The sequence below is a fragment of the Taeniopygia guttata genome, chromosome 9, assembly GCF_048771995.1.
Source record: "Taeniopygia guttata chromosome 9, bTaeGut7.mat, whole genome shotgun sequence".
In the NCBI taxonomy this organism is placed as follows: Eukaryota; Metazoa; Chordata; class Aves; order Passeriformes; family Estrildidae; genus Taeniopygia; species Taeniopygia guttata.
In genome coordinates, this window is record NC_133034.1 from 11,168,522 (window position 1) to 11,196,410 (window position 27,889).

General features: G+C 37.1%; 1 protein-coding gene across 11 annotated transcripts in view; it reads right to left on the reverse strand.

The window, feature by feature from the left end:
* Nucleotides 1–2,658: 2,658 nt before the first annotated feature.
* Nucleotides 2,659–27,889, reverse strand: part of TRIP12 (thyroid hormone receptor interactor 12) — a 77,228-nt gene continuing 51,997 nt past the window's right edge. For 8 of the 11 annotated variants that reach the window (XM_030280067.4, XM_030280062.4, XM_030280071.4 and 5 more), the window contains 28 exons: nucleotides 27,681–27,846; nucleotides 26,854–26,971; nucleotides 26,557–26,713; nucleotides 26,096–26,249; nucleotides 25,349–25,577; nucleotides 24,519–24,637; nucleotides 23,711–23,918; nucleotides 22,640–22,740; nucleotides 22,345–22,519; nucleotides 21,829–21,970; nucleotides 20,806–20,997; nucleotides 20,009–20,160; nucleotides 18,036–18,208; nucleotides 17,523–17,596; nucleotides 17,215–17,414; nucleotides 16,292–16,419; nucleotides 15,865–16,016; nucleotides 15,262–15,404; nucleotides 13,885–14,041; nucleotides 12,807–12,905; nucleotides 12,164–12,278; nucleotides 11,721–11,875; nucleotides 11,087–11,251; nucleotides 9,736–9,900; nucleotides 6,267–6,380; nucleotides 5,407–5,501; nucleotides 5,096–5,199; nucleotides 2,659–4,047 (listed from right to left, as the gene is read on the reverse strand). In XM_030280067.4, the coding sequence (XP_030135927.1) occupies nucleotides 3,851–4,047; nucleotides 5,096–5,199; nucleotides 5,407–5,501; nucleotides 6,267–6,380; nucleotides 9,736–9,900; nucleotides 11,087–11,251; nucleotides 11,721–11,875; nucleotides 12,164–12,278; nucleotides 12,807–12,905; nucleotides 13,885–14,041; nucleotides 15,262–15,404; nucleotides 15,865–16,016; nucleotides 16,292–16,419; nucleotides 17,215–17,414; nucleotides 17,523–17,596; nucleotides 18,036–18,208; nucleotides 20,009–20,160; nucleotides 20,806–20,997; nucleotides 21,829–21,970; nucleotides 22,345–22,519; nucleotides 22,640–22,740; nucleotides 23,711–23,918; nucleotides 24,519–24,637; nucleotides 25,349–25,577; nucleotides 26,096–26,249; nucleotides 26,557–26,713; nucleotides 26,854–26,971; nucleotides 27,681–27,846 (4,149 nt within the window). In that variant the 3' untranslated portion in view covers nucleotides 2,659–3,850. The remainder of the gene's footprint in view (nucleotides 4,048–5,095; nucleotides 5,200–5,406; nucleotides 5,502–6,266; nucleotides 6,381–9,735; nucleotides 9,901–11,086; nucleotides 11,252–11,720; nucleotides 11,876–12,163; nucleotides 12,279–12,806; nucleotides 12,906–13,884; nucleotides 14,042–15,261; nucleotides 15,405–15,864; nucleotides 16,017–16,291; nucleotides 16,420–17,214; nucleotides 17,415–17,522; nucleotides 17,597–18,035; nucleotides 18,209–20,008; nucleotides 20,161–20,805; nucleotides 20,998–21,828; nucleotides 21,971–22,344; nucleotides 22,520–22,639; nucleotides 22,741–23,710; nucleotides 23,919–24,518; nucleotides 24,638–25,348; nucleotides 25,578–26,095; nucleotides 26,250–26,556; nucleotides 26,714–26,853; nucleotides 26,972–27,680; nucleotides 27,847–27,889) is intronic. The other 3 variants (XM_030280068.4, XM_030280072.4, XM_030280073.4) reach the window with 1 other exon arrangement.

Here is a 27,889-nt window from a genome sequence, read left to right on the forward strand (position 1 = left end):
CTCTGCCCCCAAAGCAGCTTCATACCTGATCAATACAGGCACATTCCAGTACCAGGAGACAAGAATATAGTATTCCTCTAGAGGCACCAGTCATTCCTTCAGCCATTTGCTGTCAGTCACAGGCAGCAGAGGATGGAATGCTCCCCATCTGCTGTACCAACAGGCACCAAGGCTCTGATCAAGCACTACCTGTGCAGCTTGTGCTGCTGCACTGGGCTGGGTAGCCACTCCTTTTCTTGGGGCAACCACCTACACTCACCTGAGAAGAGCTCCTAAAAACACAACACAGTGTGAGAGATATGGTGTGCTGGGAACACAGGGTGGGAAGTTCCCGCAGGATCAGGTCACATAGCACAGATGCTTTCCAGTTCAAGCAACCAAGAGATCAGGAAAAGAAAGTAGGAGGAAGGGCAAGCCCTGAAAAGGCTCACCTTTTATCAGCAGATTATACCTTCCCTTCAAATCTCAGCATTTCCAAATTCCATTTCAGCAAGGTTTTTCATTTTTCTCCATTTTGCCAACAGATTTAGCTATAGCAAAGTTTTGGCTTGGGGGAGGCACATTAATAGTGAAACCATGGCATTCTCTCTCATGTCAGGTAGGCCCTTATTTCCTGCCTCTGCAGAGTACAGGCTGCTCAGAGCATGGGAACTGGCACTATCCATGTGAAGACGGGGGGCCAAGGCCCAGAAACTCCACAGATGACAGACCTACCTCCAACAGGGGCCAGAAGAGAGGGCACAAGTGTTACAGGCATCTGGAATTTCACCAGTCCCTGCCCTTAGGCACCCACCTTCTCATCAGAGGAGAGCTCAGTCAGGGAAAGGAGACAGAAGAAAATAAAACATACAGTTGAGGGGAAAGGAGAAAGAATCTGGACAATTCAATTATACAAGCAGTCTGCATATGGGAATTTGAGTATCTGATTTAAGTTTGGCAGTAAGCATGGGGGACTTCACATGACTGGAATTCATTTTTGTGCACCTTCCTAGAGAACATGAAGCACCGTAACTAATTCATGTCAGATGGGATGCTAAAGAGTTACCTAAACAAGAGATTTTGGTAAAAAGCCAACATCTAACAACAACAACAAAATATTGCACAAGTTCAGCAGGAGCTATCAGTGCCTGTATGGCCCTTTCATCCATTAATTACTTTTTGCTGCTCTTTTTAACACAGGACATGAAACTCATCCAAAACAGTAACTGGTGGTGTTACCTAAAAACAGTTGAACTTATCAAGCTAAAAAAAGCATCCATTTTAAAAGACTTCTGATTGCACCTTTTATTATACCTTATAAAGGTATCCAAAGCAGTGCAGTACTACAATGACTATATACATAGATTGATTTTAGTGAGCTTTTCCCTTAATCCAAAGTTCCTTTGGAAAAGAAGAAATTTTTAAGATCTTGCACCACCCCTCCACTCATTCTGAACTACTCTTAGATGTATATATTTGTTTGCAGGAAAGTACTGCAGTCATGCAAAATGTGATTTTTTTTTAGTTTATTCTTGTAATTTACTATCTTTACCTTTTAAGCCAGACTGCTCTTCTAATATGCTAAAAGCTGCCCTTGGTAGGAAAGAAGAAGTGTCACCCAAAAGGGTTTCATTCACTTTTTCAGGCAAACTAAAACTTTAGTCTGCACTCAGAATGACAGCCAGAACACATCACCACAGGTACTTGTTTTTTCCTTCCTTTTTAAACAGGCACCAACTTATTTTCCCACTGAAACAGTAATACAAACAGTTACACTATCAAATCTGAAAGCTCCTCAAAATTTCCAAGTCAATGAAAGCCAGATTCTAGAGGGAGACAACATAGGTAAAAAAAGTATCAATACACATGATATTTTAATACAAAATATTAGCTTTTTTCTTTTTTTTTTACACAAGTCAGTTTTTTTAAAATATAGAACCTTAAAAAAATGAACAAATTGCTATCCACACGCTATAAACACTTGTTTGTGCTCAGTTTGATCAAGTTATCAGAACAATTTAAACACCAGTCCATAGTTTAAACACTGCCTTGAAGTTGGATGCAAACTATGGCGCACTGCGCGCTACCATTATTGTATGTACAGGGTGAAGCGCCTTCGGTCAGGTTTAATACGGTAATAAAAAACTGTTCAGTTATCAGGTTCTTTGTGCAAGGATTTCACATTCTACTCATGCTCATGACAGGTCTGTGTTACATTTCAGTGGCACTGCTCTGAGCAAGCACAGGTAATTCTGTGAATGTTCACCAGAAGAATGTCCGTTACATGTTCTGGAAGCACGAGTTCTTCAGCTGGATAAAAGAAAACTTGTTAGTTTAGGGGAAATAACTAGCCTGATTAGCCAGAATTTAACAATTTCTAAGCACTGAAAGGAATTTTGATTTCTCAAAGTTGAATAAAAGTAATTAACTATCACATTTTCATAAAGATTACCTATGTAGCAGGTACATCTCAGGAATATTTGTAATTGCCCGTTTTATGAACGCATAGAAAGGAAAAAATTTCCCTCAGAGTTGGAGGTCTTAAAAGGTCTTGTTTTAGTAGTAAATCATCCACAGTTGCAGGTTGTTAGCCAAGTAGATTTAGGATGATTTACTTGCATTACAGTAATTTACACAATTGAGCTTTAGGCATACAGTACAAAACTATGAACAAAAAGGTGAAGCAAACTTTTTTATTTATATTCAGGTAAAAACATTAACCTGATGAAGTAAATTATTGCAGATTTGAGAAATCAGCACATAAAACAGTTGGACAGAGCATTGTTTACAGGTGCTTTATCTGTGTCAAAAGACAAAGGCTGAACTGCTTGTTCCAAGCTAGCACTGGGGGGAAAGAAAAAGAGAAAAAAAAAAAGAAGAAAAAACTACAAAATTAGCCAAGAAATTAGATCAAGAACAGGAAAACTGTTTACTCAAACAGGGAATGAAACGATTAATTTGTCTTTTAAAAAACTTTACATCAATTCGAAATGCTCTGGGCCTTACCATAATACACGCTGGCCAGCCCAAGCTGTTGGACTTGAACTACATGAAAGAAATAATTCTTCCTTGCCTCCCGTAGGAGGCTTTTGCTGCCTGAATCACTGTGTAAACAGCTCTGGAGCACTCTGGTAACGACTGTCGCCATTATATCCTACCACTACAGTAAAACTATGCTATAAGAAAGGTTCTACCTAGTTACAAAGGCTGAATTATATTGACAATATATATTTGATTTCAGTAAAATTTAAATTATCTTAATCAGAGAAAGAGGCATGGAGCAGTTAAATGCCCATGCTAACCAAAACATAACAATTGTTGAATGCTGCACACAAAAAGAACCAAGTGAATTGCACATCAGACAATACATGAGGATGGGTAAAATTAGAGGCAGGTGAGGGTACACAGAACTAGTCTACTAAACTAGATTTGTCAAATACATGGTGTATTTTAATTTCTGTACTTATGTACAAAAGTTGTCTTTGGAGGAAAAACTTCAGACTTAGCTAGATGGATACACACAGCCCAGTATTAAACTGCACAGCGACATTTATTGTTCCAGCCTGGAAAAACATCCCTTTTTAAATTTCACACAGCAAAGCAAGTTAAAAACTTCACTCATCAAATAAATGATAATTTAAACAAGAACTTGCTAAAGAAACCTTGTCACAACAACTTTTAGGGCCTGATCACTTTAAGTCCATAGGGGCTTTTAATGAATATCAACCAAGTGTCTTTGCTTATAATCTGCAAGCCGTTTTTCTACAACAAGAAGGCGTAACACGTTTCCTTGACTCAGGTGATATATTTAGAAAAGAATCATGAGTTTCTCTTTTGCTGTAACAGGCAGACATTGCATTTTTCATTGTGATCAGGAAAGATGGAATGACTGCTGCCCTTCTCTTGCAGCTATCAAGAGTTTTTCACGCATTATCTCAATAGTTGAATAGTCCGGCAATTTGAGATAGTTCACACAAGTCATTACTGAGGGTAAGAAATCATCGGGATTCTCTGTGGACTCAAATGTCTTCCGTACAATCGTCAAGGGAGGATTCAAACTTCGAAAACCTAGTAATGAGAAAAGACACTCAGAATAAGGCTGCTCCTCCTGAACACCCACAGCTGACTGCAGACATGCCCAGTGACAGAAGCACAGATCACACAACTGACTTCCTGGACACCTTCAGAAATTCAGAATACGGCTTTATAAAGCTGCACAACAAGCTAAAAGTACCTAAAATCCTGCCTGCAGATTCATCTTACAAGATGAATTTAAAATAAAGGAACAAGCTGCATTAATCTCCTTTTAATTGTCTTCTGTATGTGTAAAAGTTCTATTCCAACCAATACTTTTAAGTTTGTTGGCTTCATGTACATTTTTAACAGGAAACACCTATGACTCTAGTACCTGATTATTCTTACTTCTGTCTGCATCATGTCTCCACAGAAGAGCTCCCAAAATATACTCAGAAAAAAGAATAATCAAGTCTTTCCCCCAAATCCCAAAGAATGTAAATATTGGAACAGATGCATGAATTCTGTTTTGACCTGCAAAGCACTCAGCTGAGAATACAGTAAAATGTGTATTCTACAACAGTCCCTAGGGAAGACAGCAAATTTCTCTGTTTACTGCACTGCCTCTTACCTAAATGCTGAAATTCAAAAGGGGGAGAAATTACATAAGATTATTATCCTAAGTGTTGTTTCTTATCTAGAAAGGAGACTATAGTTTTCAGGTTACAATGCATCATATTGTTGCCATATCTTAATGCACCTCTAGCAAAAAAAAAAAAAAAAAAACAACAAATACAGTATTAGGAGCTTTGTTTTATTTAAATTTTGAACTCTCTTTTGCCCTCTGACAGATTTTGTGGCAACAATTTAAACCTGGAGAGTCAACTGTAGGAAGGGTCATGAGATTAACACAAAGGTTATGTATGAGAATTATACTTGATGTCTGCCCAGCCACTTCTGAAATTAGAAACAGGAAACTAGTTTGAACCTCTCAAATACCTAAGTTAAGGAATTTCTTCCTATACGGAAGTAAACATCTTATTCAGAAATACATCAATAACAGCGATTTCATGCACAGCAATATGCAACAACAAAAACATACCTCCTACAGGCAGTCTGGGGCTGCCTGTCACAAACTGAAGAAACAGTCTTTGCTGCTCACTATCAAAACTACTGAGAATTTCAAAGAGATACTTCACTGCTCGACTGAGGAGGGAAAAGAACCAAGAGAATATTATTTTGTTTATAGTTAAAATAATTGCATCAGGTTCATATTCAGAACAGTATGAACATTTTCAAATATATGTCATCTAATTCCTTTAGCTTGAATAACAATGTATGAAAGTTATTTCAAGAAAGTATTTTCTACTGTTTTTGTTTTTTGTTTGTTTAATAAGACAAACATGATATTACCTGTCATGTGTATAACCGTGATCAGGCCTGCAACATTCCATTAAAGTCTTTGCATCCCAAGTGTCTGTCTTGCTGCCACACAAGAGCTGCTCCAACTGTAAAATTAAACAACAAGGAGTAAATGTTCCTCTTTGCCTTGCAAAGCATCAGGAACACAGGAGTACCAAAAAGCCTTGGCTAACACATTGTTCCAAAGTGTGCTTTAATGTTTGTTCTTTAAGTCAAAGGTCTGAGTTTATAAAGGTAAACAAACCCCTCAAAGTACAGTCTTCAGACTCCCTCAAAGAAGAATAAAACAGTCTCTCTTCTTGTCCAGAGAACCATGAATTATAACTCAATTCAGTCCACTTTAGAGTACGTGTGTTAAGAATTTTACAAGGAAATTGATATGGTGGTGGTCAGAATAAAGTAAGACCAACTATCCTTATTCTTTACCCTTTCATCTGAATCTCTTTCTTACTGTCTGAAGCTTTGCTAAAGAGCTGACTACTTGTTTAATTGTTCTAGTACAAGATCCAGGTAGCATTCACAACTTTCTACAGCCATTACGAGGTACTGCAATACAAGGAATTAGGGTATCCATACTCCATAGAGAAATGAAGTATGATACATAAAGCACTTCTCAGAAAAGCTGGATACACACAGATAATGGAGCTGTTCATAATAAAAGCATAAAATAAAGACTTCTCTGTTCAGTAGTCACTTAAGAGTTAAGTGTGGAATTTCAGGGACACTCACTTTTACTAACTTGCATCAGAAATCAATGTCAGACTGTTATAAATGCCCTGCACCCAGGTTAAGACTGCCCATACATGCAGATAAAGGTTATAAAAGCAGCAGCAAAAACACTTTTCACCAACCTCCTCAGGATAGAAGTACTGAAGATGACTAAGAGGGAACACCGACTCAAATCCATCTCTGAAGGAGTCAAACTGTCTAGCAACACCTTCATTTAGTGCCCAGAATATAACCAACTGCAGAGAAAGAAAAAAAGCCAAAAATGAAAAAAGCAATTTGAACAAAGGAAGCATGTAGTGATCACTACTGTACAAAGAAGTACAACTGCAGAATCCAACTCCAGCAGCCCAGCCATATGCTCACTGGAGTTACCACAGGGTGCACACTGATTCATAGAGCTGCTCTACAGTATTGCCTCATTCTACCTTAATTCATAATTTACATAATAATTTATAATTTTATAATTTACCCTTAACATGAACTTTTGCAGAATTTAAACTACTTATTTGCCTTTGTTTTTAACAAAATAAACAGTACTCAGAATAGCTGGTTAAACTGAACCTGTTTAACAGAATAATTTAAAGTAATTCTGAACATATGTTATCTTTAGAAGCCTTACCTAGGTGTTCTCTCTCTACACCTCTTAAAATGCATCACCTGAAGCAGAAATCCACAGGGCATAATTTGGCCATATTATCTTAATTTCCCCCATGGAAATATATGGGTCCGCATACTAATATTTACTTTTAAAAAAGCAACTCTATCCTGTTTGATATATTAAATGGCTTAATATTGTAAGAATACATAGGAACAAAAGCAGTCATTTCAAGTTACCAGAATATGGTTAAGAATCATAATGCAAAAGACAGTAAGACACTAATCTAGGCCTTTTGAGCTTAATTTTGCTGGTTTGTTTTGGTTTTATATCTGTAGTTACCCTCTTAACATTAAAATAACTTCCAAAGCGGACAGCACATATTGAATCAATCAGTGGGGGGGAGGAAGGGCATATGACACAAATGAAACCAGAGTTCTTTTAAATAAATCTCCTGCAGCCAGTATTTCTCCACTAAATTAAGGCATTTTACATAGCAGATTGCAGGCCAAGCTCAGATTCTTTTGTCAGTCAGGCAGGATATCCTGCCCTGGATATCCTCAACCCTAGCAGGAAACAAGGGCTGGTTGTAAAAGATGTGCTGTCAACACAGAACTACTAGTTTAAAATGTGTTAAAAGATCCAGCCTGTGGTGCTGATTAAAGTCATCTATGGATGCATCTGAACATGAGTAAAAAATTCATAGATCCTGCTGGAGTCCTGATGCATGTATGTCACCTTGTCCCAGTAACTGAGGAGTTACTGGTTCAGAAAGCTCTCAAGATAGAAAACCTCATTAGGATCTGCTGGTAAGTTTTCCAGTAGAAGAGTCAGGCACTGCATTTCATGTGAGATGCATTGCACTACTTCCACAAACCAGTTTTAATACTGAACAGGAAGGTAGCAAGCACCAGCAGCACAAAAAACTCTTCTACAACACAGAATAGTCTATGGCTATTCTAACAGCAGAGTGCTTACCTACAATTGTGATTAGTTTTTATGCTAGCTGAAAGACCACGTGGCATAATTAAGCTGCACTGTATTCTTGCAGAATCAAAGAGAAGATCAAATTGCTAGACAAAAATCTACACTACTGAAACTTTTTGTTCACTAATTTAGAACAAGCAAGGTGGCCTCTTTATAATACAGGGGAGAAGAAAAAAAAAAAAAACGAATGAAATCTTTCACTATACTGGTAATTGAAGCAGCTCTACTTTCTGATAAAGGCAGCTCCCTGTGGGAGCTGTCCTTTGTGGGGAAAACAGGGAGGTAGAGAGAAGAGTGACATGATAGCAGGAGAGGCATGAAAAGCAACACTGGGGTATTCCAGCTTTATAAACTACTTTTCATGTTAATCCTCACACAAGAATTTTAATGAAAATGACATGTTCAAGAGAAGGGCAGCTGACCCACAGAATGCTCTACAGGCCAGTTGATCAATTAAATCTATTGTTTTTAAAATGCAATTCATCGTACTCGTGATGGAGAGAAACTAATTTTCCCTTGAAAATATTTTCTATTTCTTTAACATCAAGTCTAAAAAGCCATAAAGACAGACAGGAAAAACTGCACAGAGATCCTTTAAGAAAATAAAAGTTCCAGAAGTTCTTAGTAGGAGGAGAGAAAGTTTCCTGTTGTAATCTCCTTTTCTTTTACAAAGACAGAAGTCTGCAGCAGGACAACTACAGGACATCTGAGACATCTGTAAGCCTTTCTCAGTGTATCATATCTGATACAGTTACTTAGGGAAGAAAAAAAAAATTACTGCAAACTATGGAAATCAGACTGGAATGCTTGACTGCAACTGTACTCAGTAAATCAAGAGTGCAAATTCTGTTTCTAATAAACTGTGGAAGTTTGTATTGCTCCTCTGATAGGTCTGCAAAGAGCTGTAAATCCAAATATGCTTAATTCTGTAAGTGATTCTTGACTAGCAGAATTTGCTTTCAACAAACACATGAGAAGTGGATAGGTAACAGTTTGAACTAGAAGGTAAACAGAAACTGCTCAATATTCACTTGTAAGGATCACAAAACAACCTTGCAAAATTTGTCAGCTGATAGGCAAGAATTTACATGACCCTTATTAAATTGCTTCTACCAAAACATCAGATGTGTTTCTTATCAGTGCTTCAAAACTTAACAGTCCTCAGACTGAAACTGGCAGTACCCTAACCTGTCAGGAAATGGATTATTTAGTAAGTAGAATACAGTGATCCTCCTCTCCATCCCACTCACAACTTCATGTGATATTGCATTCTTCATCTCTTTTCCAGGCTGTTTTTAACCACTTCTCTTCATCACTTCCTTCAACAGAAATAGCTTCCTACCTTTGTTCAGCCGTATCTAAAAAAACCTTCTGTTTTTCTATGTCCCTTTTGCCACAGGAATGAATCAATACACAGGTGTATTGTCAATTTATTCTGGCAAAATTTTGTTATCTTTCCCTTATTTATTCTTTTTAGGTTTTTTTCATATGTGTTTGGGGTTCTTTGGTTGACTAGTTTAGTTTTCCTTGGGATTTTTATTGGTTTGGTTTGGGCTTTTTGGACAAAAAGCCAATGCTTTATTTTTTACTCACAACTGCTAATGTTTATGTAAGACTTGCGCCCAAAAAAATTACACTACTATTACAGCAGTTCAAAGGCCACGGGGATGCTAGATCACTATTGCTAAGTAATTTACTACATCACAATTCCTAAAAACTTCGTGATCATAACCAATTACAATAGAGCCACTTAAAATACTTCTTCTCCAAAAAGCCAAACTTCTGATGACTTCATGACATATAAACCAGACTTCTTGTACTACACAATTTTCAAGCCAGGTGCAATTAGATTCTAACAGTTTTACTGTAGTAATAAATTAGTATATATGTCGTAAGTAGGAAAATTACTGTCATGCCTAGTTTATGAGAATGAACTGAAATATATATGGAAACAGAGTACCTGGGAGCAAGGAAAAAAGAATTTTAGTCACAGGTTTGCTTTTACATACTCTGAGATACTCCTCTAAATTGTGGATAGTGACCGGTGTATCTTTTCCCCCTTTTTTCAGTTCTATATTGGGAAACCCAGGAAGTGTGAAGTCCAGCCCGAGATCTTCTACTGAGCAGCCGTTCATAGTCAGAGCCTCCAATGCATACTGTAGACTTTCTTTGGTCTAAAAAATTGGAAGGGGAAACCAATGAGAACAATTAATTCAAATGAACTTATCCAAAAGTTATGACTTCCAAAGCATTTTGACTAATCAGACATTTCTGTAAAAGCATGACCATTAAAACTGTGCAGCTCTCCTTGCTTTCCTTCTGGAGCTTTCATACATAACAATAAACCAAGAGTAAACAAGCTTAAAGGATAAACTGTAAAGATCACAGGAGTATACTTTTTCCCAGCAGTTTTGGAAATACTTAACATGCCAGAAGACAAAATAGCTAGAAAATACTACTGCAAGAAAAAGAAATGTGAAATATGCTATGGCTCAGAGGCTATTTTTTCCACAGAACAGTTAATGGCATTTATATTTGGCATGCATACTGACATTTTTCAGCTTTCATCCACCAGGTTTCAGGTTTTTCAAATTCTTGTGAAATTAAAAGCCACGACCAAGGACAAAGAGTGAGATAATAAGGTAAAGAGGAACAAAGTCCCACAAATTTGCAATACTTTCACTAGTAACAAACCAGACAGATGTAGTAAGAGTGTAAATTAGGTTATTACTTCCTGCCACCTATTAACATTGGATGCTACAAAAACCATGTGTGCCAAAGACCTTTTACCACTAGTGCCAGACTGAACTGTTGTATTTTCAGCTAAGAGTAGATATCCTTGAAAAATTAAAGATGTATGTCTGAAAGAAAATGTATGTTCATGCATGATGACAGGTCACCTCAGTTCTGCATACAGCTCTTCAGCGAAAAACAAATTCCTACATAAAAGGCACTTCTATGAAATATGAAATTTTGATAAAACCAACTAGTAAAAAAGCCCAAATTTTGACTGTTAAGAAGCAAGGATAGATTTTTTTCCACCGATTAAGTTGGTTAGTCTATTTCAAGTGAACCAAAAGAAAAGTTAGACAAACATCTGGCAGTTTTTGACATTTCTAGGACTGTGTTTAATCACACAGAAGAATCCCATAATGAATCTCATGCTAGACTTTATAAAAATACTGTTTTGTAATTATTAGCCACTGATCTAATAACATTAAAACCACTCTGTGTGAGAACAAAGTAATTATTACTCTTACAATCAGTTTCAAGCCCAATGATACATTCTGAATTACTGCTATTTCATAAAATCCAAACGTGTAAAAATGCACTCTTCCATTCTTAGGGTTATTTTCCCACCTGAGTTTTATCCTGTTCAAGTCTTTTCTTTTGTCTTACAATATCTTCAAGGTGATATATTGATTTGGCTACTACTGGATCAATACTGAACAAGTCATGCGATGTTAAGGAAGTTTCCTGTCGTAGCATCCACTTATAAAAAGGAAGTCCAAGAGGAAGGTCCACCTGGAAAGCAAAGCACTGAACTGTTTAGTACTGAACTACTTTTACTACTTCATCTCTTCACCATCTACAATACTATCTCAGAATTCTGGCACACACCAAAACACCATGTCCTAGTGTTTTTGCCTCAGAAATTTACCGTGAAGAAAACCCAAGTGACTGACTAGTGCATATACATTAAAGCAAGCAACTGGAGTAACAATGAGCTGGAAAGACTGCAACAGATAGCAGATAATGGCTTTTCCTTTCTATCCCATGGTCTCAAAAGCCACAGTGAAGAACTCCAACATGTATCAACCTTTTCCCCCACAAAAGTTCAGATGCATGCTTGTCCTCCTCCCTGCCCCAGACAGTTCTTACTTCTTGAGCTGAAAGTAATACCATTTAAGTCTTAATGCTTTCATCCCTCAACAGTCAGAACTAGTATTTTTATGTGACCCCCTTCAGAATAGATTTTCTATTTCATTCTCACCAGTCTGAAGTCCATGATTGCCTTGGCCATTAGTTTTCCCAGAAAGCGGAACTTCATTTTAACTTTTGCAATGTGAGCTGGCTTGGCTGTTCTACCAAAAGGAAGTGCAAAAAGGCCTTGAAGGTTATGAATGTACTTGGTACCTTCCTGGCTTCCTGTTGAGAAGAAAGAAGGAGAAGAGTTAAGTATGTACTCTGCTGGTTTTTTTTTTTCAAGATGCAAGTGGCATTCAGATAAGCTTAACCTAAGCTTCTTGTAAAAAAAAACTAAAACCAACCAAAACAGACACACATAAAAACCCCAACAAAACCCAGTAAGAGCCACACACTATCATCAGGGACATTATCTAACCACAAACTGAGGTGCTCTTTACATAACTGAAGTCAGCTTATAATCAATTCAATATTAATCAATATTTGTAGATTATGTAGTAGAGCAATTACCTTTTGGATTGGCTAAAGTCACTTCTTCTCCCCTCCAAAGGCCTAAGTCTGCTCTCTGTAGTTCCTGAGATACAAGTGCATAGAACTCTAGTGTAGGGCCTAGGCCTGTGCCAACCTTCAGGGGATGGAGGGTGAGGGGAGAGAAACAGGAATGAGATAGAGAAATCCATTAGGTCAGTTTGAATATAAAAATCTTTACTTAGTCTGAGAAATACTATACATTATTTGCTATAAAAAAGACTGCATGGCAAAAGGCATCTAGGGAACCTAACTACAGGAACATTCAAACATGATAGAGGCAACCTGGAAAGACCACATACTAGAGGAAGTAACAGTGGACTAAAAGTATTAACCAGCTAATGTTATAAAGGAAACACACACAGCTGTTTGCTTAAGAGTTAGAAAAAAAATGAGCTCTGCTGACTACAATTGATTATGAAATTTAGATCAGAAAGAGCTTCTCCTAGCAATTAAAAATCACAACCAATTAGCCTAGATTAGGGATAATTAAAGGATAAAATTCTTTAGCACCAGCAACATGAAAGACAAAGGGTCTGACCAAGCCATTTTAGGAAAGCTGTAGCTATTTTGTAATAATCTTCAGTAAAAAGGGGTTAAATTAGATTGCAGTAATATTACTTACTTCGTTCTCATACTGGATTTCCAACATGGCTCTTGAACTGCCTAGATCCTGCATCACAGATTCTGCTTGTTTCAAAAGCTCATCTCTGTTCACAGTGCGCTACACAGTAGAGAAGTTTCATGTAGTGAAATTATGGCTTTAAGTTCCAGCTCCCAAAGCAGTTGCAACAGGTAAAAATTAGTTATGCACATTTTTCCACCCCACACCAATAATTCCACAGTTTGGTTCAACAATTTGTAAGCCTATGCTTTGATAAAATAATTATTGCTTCTATAGGAAAACTGTTTAGAATGACTGTGTTCAATATAAAATTAAAAACAATGCCTTACATTTACATCAGTGTAACTAATAGGTACTATTCTTGCCAAGAATATGGCAATAGGACTATGATACAGCCAAGTATTGTCATGTGACATTAAATACCTCAAACTAGTATGTAGAGGAAAAAAATAGAATAAAGATGCTGAAACCCAAACAAAAACCCCAACAGCACTGGGATCCCTACATGTAGGCAGCTATATTCTTTTTGAACTTGATTCTCGTGTCTCCTGCCGCTTTTCCCCAGAGGTATTCAAGAGCATATAGCATATATAGCAGATATTATTTTAAGATAATGTATGTCCAAATTCAAGACAGACACCCAAGACTCCCTCAAATTTAACACAGTCAAAGCTCACTTGTATTATGTTGTGACAGGTGATTTGCCTTCCCCAAATACAAGGACAGTATTTTTGCTTATTAAGGGTCTAAATCCTGTTACTTCAGTTCTTCTGAGAATCAAGCAGAACAGGGGTCTACAAGCCAGAATGGGGAAATATCACTAATGCTGTCTAAAACTGTGTTCACTGCTGGAGTTTAGGTTCAGGAATTATGTCAGGATGCCCCTCCTGCCCTCATGCGGCCAGCACTGAGAAGACATTCTGCCTTCTGCTGGGGGACTGCAGGAACAAACCCACCTCCCCCTCTCTATACACCAACACATCAAGTTCTACAAATAGGCCTTGCTCACAATGATATTCTTAAAGACAATATAAAAACAAATAGATCCTTCATTCCATTTTAAACAAGATGTACTTACTTTTTTCCTGTCCAGCCGTGGTGCCACTCTGCTATCCTGAGAATCCGACTGATTGATTTCTGGATTAGTATCCAGTAGCCTTTGCATGGCTCGATCACGATCAAAGGCCGTTACATAAAACAGCATTTGGCGTGTATCAAATGGAAAGAAAAATGGGCTGTGAAGAGCATTAGATTAGTCAGCGGTGTTCCAAGCAGCATCACAGACTAGTTTTGGTTTAAAGCACAACAGAAATGTAGTATGTCCAAAATGAGTGTTTTATTAAACTCTGTGGTGAAAGCAGCCTCCAAAGCACACTTTAGTTTTAGTTAAAATGCTTAGGAGCAGGAGTTTTGAGAAATGCAATATATAAAGGAGACAAAATTCCAGAAACTTTTGACTCCTCTTGAAAAGTAACTCAAAATACTTGAATGCCTTGGCTGCGCAAAGTTTACATCAGAAAATAAAATTCCTTGTTCACTACTGTTCAATTTCAACAACTAAATCCAACAGATAAACATTTAAGCTCAAGCTCCCATATTTGACAGCAGAAAGTCCTGCCTAGAGCAGCCCCACTGTTCTACCTTCCACCATGTACAAAAAATATTTTAAATAATCCGTGAAAAATTACCAGAGAATTTATCACTTCCACTATTCCTAAAGGCATGTGTATGTTAACAGTGTGGTCCTCCATTGGCATTAAGTGGAAAGGCAGTTTTATTGAACAAATAATGTTACAGATGTTTAAGAATATATGTTCCTGCTCACCATCTTATCTGTAATGTTTATGAAGCAAGTTAGACATCTTATTTTTAAAATGAAAAGCAAAGAGTTTCTCTGAGTATCTATTTCCACAGTCATCAACAATATTGCTGCAATTAACATGCTTGAGAAACCCAAGAATGTCAACTCTAATTTCGCATTCGTTCAAGTGCAAGAACTTTACGGCTTGTACTCTGTATCAAGATCTACAAAGTACTATGTATATAACTTCATAAAAATTATTTAGATTCTTTTATCAGTATTGTTTATAAACTTATCTTCCTATGTATCATACTGAATGTGCAAAGACAAATAGAGTGATAGGATAAGAATGTTACTAAGCAATTTAACAGGAGAAAAAATTTCACCTGAATAATCAAAATTTCAGTGGAAAACCTTCAGATTGCTCAGCAAGTCCTGTAAGAAATGGTCCAAACTCTGCACATATTCTGCCTCTCAACATGTGATTTAAACTACTCAATGTATGCGTAAACATCCATGCCACTCTAACTTGGCAATACTTCTGGGACTACATTTTGCACTCTTAGAAGTCCTGTAAGGATGATGCACTGTGCTGCCCAGCCAAGACTGCTACTTAACTGGAATTAAAGACACTACACAGCAAATAGCTCATACCATGTTTTTCCAAGTTCTGTCAGCCAAGTTGGGATGTTTCCTGTCATAATTACCAACGGATCCTGAAGCTGCCTGTTTGCTTTTGCTGTCAGTTTACTGTTGATAAACTCCGAGGTTGGAATTATCTCCTTGCAGACTGCATTCTGTTAAATAAAAGCAATGCATTTCTAGTTAGAGAAATGCTGAAGGAAATAGCAAGTCTCCGATAAAAAAAGATTTTTAATGCTTCTAATTTGCTTATCATGGAAAGTAAAAAAACTTCCACTGCCATTTTGTTCATCTGGAGTCTCAAACATTAAAGGAGGACTAAGTAGATGTTTACTACTAATTTCCTTTTCAGAAAGAATATTGGTCTTTGAACTTAAGGAAGGACAAAGCATGGATATTGTGCTCAACACAATATAATGGAAATACGACTGACTAAGAATTTACAGTCTTCATCTTCTCAGGAGTTAGGCAAACATGTAGAGGAAGATGGCAGTATTTGCATTATTCCATCTTCTTGAGGGGCAGTGAAGAGAGGGGAAAGGTAATTTAAAATGTTACAGATGATTCTGACCTAAAAACCAAGTATCAAAGTGATTTAAAAAGTGCTGTACTCACATCATACAAGTAATACCAGTATCGACTGATAGCATGTAAAACTCTCAGAAGAAGAATAACATCTAATGAGGGGTCTTCGAATGTTATATTTTCAGGTGGAGTAGATATGAGGTAAATTTCCAGAGGATTTAACACCGAAGGGCATACACCATCTAGCAGGAGAAACAACATCTTAGCAAAACAATTCAATTAGAAGTTTTCCCAATATTTAATTATTAGGAGCCTAGGCCATTCACTTAACTACAACAGTTCAGTTAAACAAATCAATAAATATCTTACTTTTAGTTTTAACATACAGTTAAAAATATATGCTTACCATTTTTATACTATGCCTGCTTTAAAAGAAACACAATAGTGGCAGTAAGCATTGTGAAAGTTCTGAAAGGACTGAGAGGAAACTTAACATATAGCAAGACACCACACTCACCATGCCACAATTCATCATGTTTTTTAGAATTTCTAGGGGAGGTTTTTGTGGGAGCAGTTTGTGCTCTTCCTCTTTTACCCCCAACACAGTCCTTATTACCATCTTCATCCTCTCGCACAGGTTTGTACCTAAAAAGCAAACAAAATTTAAAGATATATTTGAAACTTACAGGGAAACAAAAGCACTTTTAAAGATGTTAGTTCTCAGATTTCCAGAACTTTATTTGAACGACAGTTAAAAGCAGAAAGACAAGAACACTGCACTGGGACATGATCCAGCCTCTGAAGCAAAGTATTTCACAGGGAAGAAAAAACAGGGACCCTTGTGCTCCATGAGCTGGAAGGAGAGAAGGTGAATGTATAAACAAAACCGCAAAGTGATTGAGGTTAGAGTTAGGGTTAGGTTAAGTTTTGGCATTTTTTGGTTGCTGTTTTATGTGGTTTTATTTCTTTGCTTTTTTCTTTAGCACATTTAAATGTTCAAAAGAAAGATTGCTGAACATTAAGATATTCAGCATAGTCATGTGTCAATGCTTATTGCAAAGTATGGCCACAGAACACGTTCATTTTCACAGCAATCAACTGGGAAAATCAGTATAAAGTCGACCATTAGTTGTATACTGCACATCTCTACTGTTTGTGATTAGTTATCTAACACTAAGAACAGTTCCTCCCCATCTAGCAGATATCATTTAAAATTCCCCATTTCTTGTTCACCAGCCTTACTCAGGAGCTCAAAAGAACATCAGGAGCTAGCAATGAATTCTTCTTAAATCTTAAGTATCTCAAGCAGATCAGGACATTCAAAGTTACACATTTTTCAGAGGAATAAAAAAGAAGACAGACACCTATATTCCAAATTTCATGATGTATATACATTTAGTAAATGCAGAAGTTATTCCTGGATCTCTCCAGGCATCTTACCAAATGGTGTGCGTTTTTGTCCAAATTCCAGCTCTTCCCAGTGGGTTGCTTTCATCATCTGTAGACTCCCTCTCTTCCTCAGCTTGTAAACTGTACTGCCTGACTGCTTGGTACACAGTCATATTGTATGGCAGCAAGTGATCTCCAATGTAAAACTGCAATCTATGTCTCACATTCCCTGAATTTAAGAATTGAGCAGCCTGAACAAAAAAAAAACCCGACCATACAAGTTAGGAAACTTGTTGCATAGCTTTTCTTTAAGGCCCTCTCCACACTACCCTCCCCATACTCCCCGAGCAAAAGCTTACCAAAGATTCATCTATTTCCTCATCTGATCCATCATCATCACTATCTTCATCATCTTCTCTAACTCTTCCATAGCCTGAGGCAAAAGAGAAGACATCCTCATTTGCTTTTTTTCATGAAATGGTAACAATGCTTTGGCACTCTGTTATAACTCCTAAAACTTTTAAAACAGTTCCAAAATGTATCAGTTAAAAACAGTAAGATTCAGAACTGCTAGAACAAATTTCAGTATCAACACCTGGCATCAAAACTGCCAAGCTACAGCCAGTGTGACAGTAAAGCAGTAATACTTCTGTTAGTATTTTGACTGAACTGGTTACCACAGGAAACAGTTTATCCCAGAAAAAGAAGATTCACTACAGCTTTAATCTCCTCCCTTGTGAGCAAGGTATCTTCATAGGTACCCCTCCATTCATCTTCAGCATAATCCTCATAGGTTTTTACAGACTCTACACTGACAGCAGGAACTATAAGAAAAAAGAAAAAATGCAAGTGACTGTGTAATAAATAAATACCTCTAACTACAAGGTATCTTTCAATGGCTTGTACCAAAGCCAGAGGATCAATCTTCACAGGTCCACCTTTCCACTGTTTCACATTAGCACAGTCTGGATGTCTTTGCAGTTGGCATTTTAATTGATGTGTATTGAAGAATTTTAAAGCTTGGGATCCTCTGTTAAGAGAAAAACTCAAAATAATTTGTGAAAAAAGTTGCTACACAAAGAAGCTAATAACCATAATCACATTAAAAATGCAGTAAAATAGGCTTATACATGCATTTACAATTTTACTTCTTCAGAGTATTATTTGTCAGACTATTTCTCTAAAAATAAGCTAATATGGTTTGGATAAAAAGTTTTCTTCTACAAGAACACCAGAATCCAAGTTGAACAAAATCTGGAAGCTACATGAATTGAGAGAAAGCCCAGCTTGAGGTCTGATTACAATATGGCCTATACTGACCATCTTTGAAATGTGAAGTAGTTCAGTGGTCAGCTGATGGCACAGAAGATTTAGAGCTGTGCTTATGTACAGCACAACAAGGATCAGAAACAGGCATGGAAAATGCAAGTATTCATTTAAACTGATTATTTTCAATAAGGACCCAAAGAGAAAACCTGAAAGCTCCTATGTTTTTTTCTTGCCAAAAACAGTCTTTATATACATTCCACCTCAAACTACCAATACTCAAGCTAGCTGATTTTATACAACAAGCCTCTTATCTTGAGCTGCTTCTATTTCCAGGTGCTGTAAAAGACTACCAAAACTTAATGCCTCAAAATCCTCATTGACATAATCCACAGTCAAACAATGCTACAGCACTCTGGCTTCTTATGTTTCATTTTCTATCAAAAAGAATACCAGGATTTTGCTTCTATGATTAGCAGCTTTTTAATTTTGGTAGTTATCCCACTTTTTTACAAAAATAATGTACATAAGGAAGCATTCTGAGATTACAGAGCACATACTGTTTGCAAAAGTCAGTACAGAGACATAATTTCTTCTAATAAAATATAATTTCTTCTAATAAGGTATCTGTGTACTGCATTAATTCCCACTGATTTTAAGCTTCACAAAATACAAGTACTAAATTTTAATGTTTGTTAGATTAATGCTACAGCGTGAGGCTCCAATACATCAAATTAAATGGATGTTGCGTAGCCATTAATGAAAAAAAAAACCTATCCATGCTACCTTACTACCTGAAACACAGAAGATCTTTGGCATTTCTAACTTTAAAGAAGAGTTTTCAAAAATTCATTTTCAATGCTCCTCCTCTCAATGCTGAGCTTTTAGCCAGCACCAAAAAATACTTTCAAAACTTATGTGCAACTGTACTGGTCACTGTTACATAATAAGTAGAAACTAGTATTGATTTACTGAAGTATAGAAAAGAAATTGTAGAAACAGGTCTTTACTCATTCAGATTTGTTACTTAAAACACAACTACCAAGCTGGAGTCCAAATTTATTCTGTATCTTAAGACTCAGGGTAAGCCTACAGTTATTTTAAACTCTATTGACAGCCAAGATTTATCACTTAATCCACTAACATCCTAGAGAACAGAACCTAGATGAATAATGAAGTTGAGCACTGTAATACACTCTCTGCAATTTAATTACTCTGCTAAAAAATATCAGTGTTCAAGCAATAGATTGTTTCTCTACAGTATTTGTTACATGGGGGCAAGGAAGACATTTGGATTTTTAAAGGGTAAATTAAGAAGTATTTGAAGTTTATCTATCACCCCCAGCTTAAGTGAAACAAGTTTCAAGATGGTAAGCAAACATTTAGTAAAACATTCCATCTTCCATTGTCTAAAAAAACCAACTGTGTCATTGCTTTTGATTTTAACATGGTCACAAGTTTCCATTACCTCCTCTTACAATTCTACTTCTATTTGTACTTGTCCTTTTAGTGTTGTTTGAAAGAAGTTTTAGAAAACAAAAGCTTCCAACAAAACTGTTACCTGAGCATTAATCCTTACCTGCTCCCTGTTCCATTTCCACTAGGGAAGTCATGCACTTTAACAGGAAATTGTTCCATCTGACTGAGGCAGTTGTTCATTTTATGGACTAATGCCAACAAAGGTGCATTTTCTAATGGCTCTAATCTTCCAAGGGGCTCTTCTCCAGGAAGCTGAAATACAGTCCAGTCTTTAGTTACCTGCTTGAATTTAAAAATCCTAAACAATTTATACATTAAATTAAAAATCAAAAAATAGCAGCAGTATAAGGATGAGTAAATGACACAAGTTTACCAAAGACCTGTTTCAAAAAAGGAACTCTTCTCTCCTGGTTTCAACTGAATAGCCCAACAAATTTTCAGCATTCACCTTTAACCATGAACAACAAGCTTTTTGGAAGTTTTAGTTATCTGCTGTCCTCTCTTCAAATTTCTTCCTTTAAAAACAGAACACTAGTTTCTTGCAGTATTTAGTCCTAAGTGATAATATTACTATCCAAATTCTTTCCATATCAACTTCTTAAAAGACAAATAACTTTTAAGCTGTTCAAGACTCAGACAATTGGCCATTATGGCATTTTTTTCCACTGCTGTGTGGAACTTTCTGTAATTACAGGTTGCTCCAAAAAGTTCATGACCTACAAAGACACTGAACAATGTCAAAGTTGCAATCTTATACAACTTAGATATAAACAAAACATTCTTTCTGTATTTTACCTTTAAGAAAAGGTCAACACAGAAACTCTCAGATGGTTTTGAGAAAGAAAATTTGAGAAAACAATGACTAGGAACGCCAAAAAAATAAACAAGAAAACTTACTGGAGAAGAAAAAAATACATGAAGAAATCTTTTCAATCTGATATCCCTGCTAACAGCATCTTTTTCACTTTTAGATGTCAAATAGAGCAGCAGTTGTTTAACAAACCCACTATGCTGGATTTCAAATGAGGAGACGTCAGATTCCGAGACAATGCTACGGATTTCTACAAGGCACTCTGTTCCACCATCCACCTGAAAAATATGAAGGGTGTTTTACTACCCAGGTATTACAGCTTAAGAAATGCTAGCTCTCTTTCTACTGCATGGACCAGCTTCTAAAGGGTGGGGGCAAAAAAGGAAAGTCTGGAATGCATAGTAACTCAAGAGAAGCAGCAATGCAGGGCAAATAATATGAGGATAAGCATGTCTCTGTTCAAGGGGAGAGATTACTGGCAACATCTATATTTTCTCTACTTTGAGAGAAATACAAGGTCTCATTTCTGTCTTATGCAAGGTAAAGATAAGCTCCAAGAAGGGGAGTTTTCTGTTTGGAAAAAAAGCCACTAACAAAACCCTAACAACTCAAATTGCTGTATGTTTTACGTGACATCTGTGTGGGAGAGAGGAGGTGGGAAAGTTTTGTATTTTAACAACTGCTCAGATCAAAGCACAAAACACAGCTCAGCTCTTGTGCTGGTTTAGAATGTACATGTTTGGACCATCTATCAAAGACCACAACTGTCTGAAAAGCAAGGCTGAAGTTCTTGACATGCTACCACATTTACCCTTATCTGTATTTCTTCTATCATTTTAACAAAATGCTGCTTCTCCCTCCTTCTCCCCCAGTCTCAAAGTTCTTACTACAAAAGGTATTGTTCTTTAAGAATAAAGTTGATCCCTGACACTTAACTGTAGAAATTTTGAATTTGAAATGCTATGCCAATGACACATTGTCTTTTATCATAAGTAGTGTGTGTCACAGAGTACACACTCATTCTAAAAAATTACTCCAAGTCATAATGACTCATAAGTCAAGGCAACAAATTACTGGCCCCCACTCTAAATACGTTTGCCACTTCTAACCTGGAGGTTGAGTTGTTCAGTTGCAGTGCAAAGTCTCTGTAATACATTTAGTGCAGGATTGCTTCCATCCATGTTTTCAGAACTAAAGTAATGTTCTACAAATTTATGGGCTTGCTCCTTAATCCAGCCCTTAATTTTTTCTCTGTAAAGAAGCACACAAAAGGCATTTAGCCACACTTGGCATCTGCATACATCAGTTACAAGTAAATACAGCCTGAGTATGATTCTCTCCATGCTAAACAGCAGTCATAGAAAACCCTTTGCTTTTACTCCAACACCATCAAGTACGTTTCTCTACAGATCACTTTTTGCATTGTTTTTCTCAGTTCTCCAATTTTTCCCCACCATGCAACTTTAAACTATTCAGAAGTTATTTTCTCTACTTTAATTTCTTGATTCTTTTCCCAGAATTTTTTAAACTGTGGTTAAGCTCCAACTTGTTTGTAGCTGCTACCTAATCACCTGATCATAGTCAACATCATGTTACAAGTAGTGTGATTTTTTTTGTGTGTGTACCTGTTATTGGAAATGGTATCCTTGGAAGCAGCCCTTGCAAGACCACTTACTCCTGCTGTTCGTGCTGGTTCAATATTATTACTGTTGGACTGTGTGCTTAATCTTCCCCATGTTTTAGGATTTAAACTTGCCAAGAAAGATGATTTAGGAGACTGTGTAGTTGTAGGGCTTTTAGCTGGAGGAAATAAAGACAAAATTTAACAGAATCAAGAGGTTTATCACAGCTAGCATTTTGTGCAGTTTATAAGCTTACTCTAAAAGGAGATAAATGTATTATATGTTCAGAATTATTTACCTTGATTGTCTACTTTGTCATCATCTCTTGGAGGGGAGTATTTTGGTCTCCTTGGCCCTCGTTTTGGCAGTCTTTTTCTCTTTAGAACATCACTCAGTCGTCTGTCCAAATTTAAAAATAAAGTTACTTATTTCCACCCACAAATATATACTTATGTACACACCCCTCCCTCAGTTTAAGATACATCTCCCATCTACTTCCTTGAAAATTAAAGAACAGTGAATATTCTTGTTATGGGATGGAACCTAACTCCATCCATCCAGAAAGTTTTGCTGGCTGTTATCTGTCTATTATGAGCAGCCAAATACAGCCAAAAGTGACACTAAACAGAGTTTTCTCATGATTTTTATGCTTTAATTTGTGTAACCATTTGTTCATCCGTTTATGTGAATAAATTTTAAATGAAAAAACTCCACGAATGTCTACTAAATAAACACCAACCAACATTGGATATTTGACATGCCTTCCCGACAAAAGCACAGAAAACACTTCAACAATTTGTGGCATTTCTACTCATCAATCACTACACTTCACAAGTTCACATGTTTAAATTCTTCTTTAAAGTGACAAATATTTGACCTTTAAAATAAGAGCAAACTAGTAAGTAGTAAAATACACTGTATTTTAATTCTACAAGTGTTCAAAATTATTGCCTTCCAACAAAACCTAAGGATAATTTATTTTTTCTCCAGTCTCCAGCAGAAAGGAATCATGCCCCATAGCTCTGAAAGAATCACTGCCCTCGACAGTTAGAAGAAACTACAAGCTGTTGCTCTTGACAGTCTCCCAAAACAGACAATTATTGAATATAATTATGACCTATCAGGTCACTGGTTTTTTCCTCTTTTAAACACTTAATATAAAATGAATCAAAACTACCCATTGAAAAATTCAACACCACCCCAATTTAGTTTCTTTAAAGGAAAATACCAAAGCAAAATGCAGATGATAATGTGGGCAGCCCATGTCACCCTAGACATTTTTCTTTAAAAATAAGTTAAGAAAAACCCAAAACCCCATAAGAAAGCACCAAAGCCAGAACAAAGACTACTCTTCAGGAAGTGCACTTACCCCTGTGGGCTCAGATCCAAGGAATCCTCCCGGCTGTGCTGCAAGCTGGGAGAGCCCAAATCTGCAGCTGCGTTGCTGGCAGCAGTGGCTGTCCCAGTACTTATGGTCGTAGTGGTTCCCAGCGTTCCTGATCCATTAGTGCATACTTTTGGGGGGCTTGTGAGCAAAGCCTCAGACTCTGCCAAGTTTTTCACTTGGTGCATCACCCCTTTGAGAAAGAAGAGATTTTTGTTTGGTGGGTTGGTCTGGGGCACGAGGAGAGGAGGGGGTGGTAGAGACATGGTGGCAAGCGCAAGGGTGTTTGAAAACGTAGAACTGTTACTTGAACCTCTGTTTTGACTATGGCTGTATTTGCTCAACTCACCCATCAATACTAAGCTTTAAAAGCAGTTCAATCTTTTCTTCAAAAAGTTAGCCTACATAGTTTAAAAATAAAAAAATAGAGCAGTATGAACAGTAGCTAAAGAAACCCCAAGTGTAAAGACCAGTACAAAGACTCCATGCCAAAGATTCATCAGTTTTCTCTACTAAGACTTCCCATGTAATTTCAGTGAGCTATCTTCAGCCTAAGTGAGTTCACTAGTATCTAGTAAGTAAGCCTGTACAAACTTGCTTCAGAGTCTGTAAACACAAGCTCATTTCCTCCGGAGTCTGGGCCAGCTCCTCCCTTGTAGTATGAGGACTTCTTGCACAGGTCTGCCTTTATTATTCAAGAACAATATTCAATTTTTACAGCTTGGGGAAAGTGAACACACATCTTAAAAATACTACATAAAGAGGTGAGGAGAAAAAAGAAACCATGATTTACCTTCTCTTCTGAAGTAAACACTAAAAATGTCAGGTAACTTTTGCATTAAAATCTCTGCCATCTGCAGGGCTCCAACTACTATCTTAAGGTCTTGACTCGACAGCATGGAGGCAATATGACTAAAACAGATAATTTATTAGAATTAGCTTTGTGGTTTTTTTAGCCGAGTTTTTCTTTTTAAATCAAGTCAGTTCATCTTGCATACACAGCACTGGAGACTGAAAGCAAACAAATTTCATAGTGCTTTTATAAAAGCTATCAATGAAAGGACTGGAACAGTTCTCTTATGACCTGTATCACTTTTACCAAGTTTTAACATGGCATAAAGGAGAGAGTCTTTTATAAACACAGTGTTCTGGAACTTGGTACTGTCTATGAAAAACTATTTGGTTTATTTTCCAGCTGCATCCTCAGATCCCCAATTTTATGTGTAACGTGTAGCAGAGATTTCATGAATAAAACTTAGCAATTGAATGCTATTAGTGTCTGTTACTGTTCACATTGTATTACCTCAAAAAAGTTATCTTGCCCTCAGAATTTCAAAGGCAAGTTTTAGAAATCAGAAAACCAATAAAGGGTAACATTTGACACTTCTAATACACATAAGCCAGAGGCCACCTAAGTTTCTAGTAAGAGTGACTAGTGTTGGCAACTACTACAAAATCTATGATGCAAAAAAAATTCCTGCAGAGCTGGCAGCCTCAGCTTTTGGAAAATAAGTAAGACTTAAAGTATCATTTTCCCCTGAAAAAGATGATTCAAGAAAAGTAATCACAAGTTTGAGCTATAAGCTCAAAATTACTTTCATTTGCAGCAGTAAAAGAACCCACCTTGAAACAGCATGATTTTTCAGCACATCCTTCAGAAGCTCAGCATCAGCAAAATAAATTATCCTAAGAATTGCTCTAAGGCACTTGTGTCTAACAGCAGGTCCAGCTGAAGAACTATATACTTCATAAAGAACACCAAACAGTGTTTTGATAAAGGATTTTGCCAGTTCTGGGTCCTCTTTCATTAACTGTGCTCGAGCATCATCCTTCTTCAATTCCGAATGTCCACCTGTGGAAAGTGCACAGTGAATCACTGGACAGACCTTGGCATCTCTGCTCTGATTATTACTTTATTTTGGTAACATTGATTCAATTCAGCTCTCAATTTGAGAAGATAAAATTCAAGAACCACAAGTCAAAGTAAGAAACCTCCTCTTTCAAGGAGTTTAATCTTTTTTTCTTCAGTTTTCTTATGTATTTCTGTATAACAGTAAGAAGCCCTCACAGAGTCTTCCTTAAATAAAAGAGCTGTACAAATAGAACTGTTTCAGAAATCCCAAGCCAGGAAAACCCCAGCTCCCTTCCCAGTACACTACATTTTCAGGTCCCAGGAGTTTACATGTTAAAAAGCGTACATGTCAACAGTACTCATTTTGTTATGAAATTTTCTTCATTCACGTACATCAGAATAGTTTGATGTTCCACAGAAGCCAAAAGAAATTTATTAGGTAAAAAGTAAACAGCTGCATAACCCAGCATATATTAGCCACAGCTAGAGAGCCCAGGTGTTTCCTGAGATGTACTTACTAGTGTTTGTACTGGCTAAAGGGTTTGGTTTTCGCTGAATGGCACGAGCTGTTCCAGTATCCTCATTTATTTGCTGCATAGAGTTAAAATCAATAGTATAGACACGCCCAAGCGTAGACAGGCTTATCTCATCCTCACCAACCTGATGAGCTGCCTAAAATCGAGGAAGAATTTAAAGTTAAGAAATCCCTAATAAACAGAAAACTATATGAAAGGTGAGGAGAGGGGTAACACAATAGGAAAAACAGAGACAGAAACTCAGTAAGAACAGCAAATAAGTGATTTGGTATGGCTGAACACCAAAGTAGTGCAATAATACAGCAGGACGTTTGAGGAAACTTGTGTTTCTTACTTAGAAAGATCAAGAGTGGTATTTTTAAAGACAGAGAAAGCACTCAATTCCCTATACAACCGCACGCAGATTTGAAAAGCATCACCACACAAATGTGTGGAATTACTACCTCTATTATTCGACTATCAATCCTGTTATATGGATGCCAGAGACCCCTGTCATCTCGCCATTGCCATATTGCACCATCTGTATTTTGTGCATTTCCTTTCTTTAGCATAGTATCAACAGCAAAGATTCCCTCTTTTGGCAGGCAAGGCATCAGTTCACTGTAAAGAACATTAAAACAGTATTTTACTAAAAGTATACAATCAAGTCCATCTAAACTGAAAACTGTTTGCCTTATCTTAGTGAAGTGAAGGGTTTTAATTTACCAACCACACCCAAAACCTAGGACTGCAAGACTCACCATATAAGAGAAGTTAGTTCATAAAGTTCTTGAGGACTTCGTGGAACAAGGTCAATTTGTTCTTGACAACTCCCATTTGAGGCTCCACAAAGGAGGAAGTGAAGTGTTTCTGCAATATCTATAAAAAATTATTATTCATGAGACTACCTGTATCAAATATGGATTCCATTTTCTGCTGGACACTACACAGAAGAGCTAGTTACTGCCCAAAGCAAACAGATTGGACTATAGGAGAAAAGTGTTTCTTTGAACACCAAGAAATGTGTTTGTTCTCAGGTCTGGGGCTTGTGGCTTTTTTGGTTTGGTTTTTTTTTTTTTCCTTTAAGGGACAACTAGGGGAGAAATACCACTCAATATGCAAGACACAGAAGACAACAGGGAAAGATACAGGGCAGTTGAAGAGGTCAGTCAAAATTTGTGAGATGGAACAAAGAAAATAAGTGACAACTAAGACAGCTCTACAGCAGTTACTTTTGTTAATGCCTTCCCCTAGAAAAAGTACTTAAAGCACATTGTTCCCCCACATGGTAACAACTAAGACAATTATTCAGCTTGTCTTGGAATGAGAATAGTTTGTGCAGCCAATACAGACTCAAAATTAGATGAGCACTGCAATGACAACAGCTAGAACTAGGAAAAAGGATAAAAACTCCCCTGGATAAAAGCTTTCAACAAGTTTAACTCAACTTTTTATCTCAGAGGAAACACAGTAAGAGAAAAATTGAAAGAACGGACTATTTATATAATCAAAAGTGCATGGAGGTCCATACTGACTGTAAGCATTAACGTGAACAGGCCCCCTAGAACATGGAAGAGTAAGAACTCACTTTGCTTCATAAGCTGGACTGCAAGTGTGGGGCAGTTGGAGCACATCAGGGAGAACATGCGCACCACCATGATGAACATTCCTGAGCTCAGGATAGGAGGTGTCACGACCAAGAGCTGCTGGATATTTGTTAACAAGTCCTTGGAAGCAACCTGCTGCAGCAAGTTCTTCGAGGAGGAAACAACAAAATGGGAACCATTAGCCCTCAAG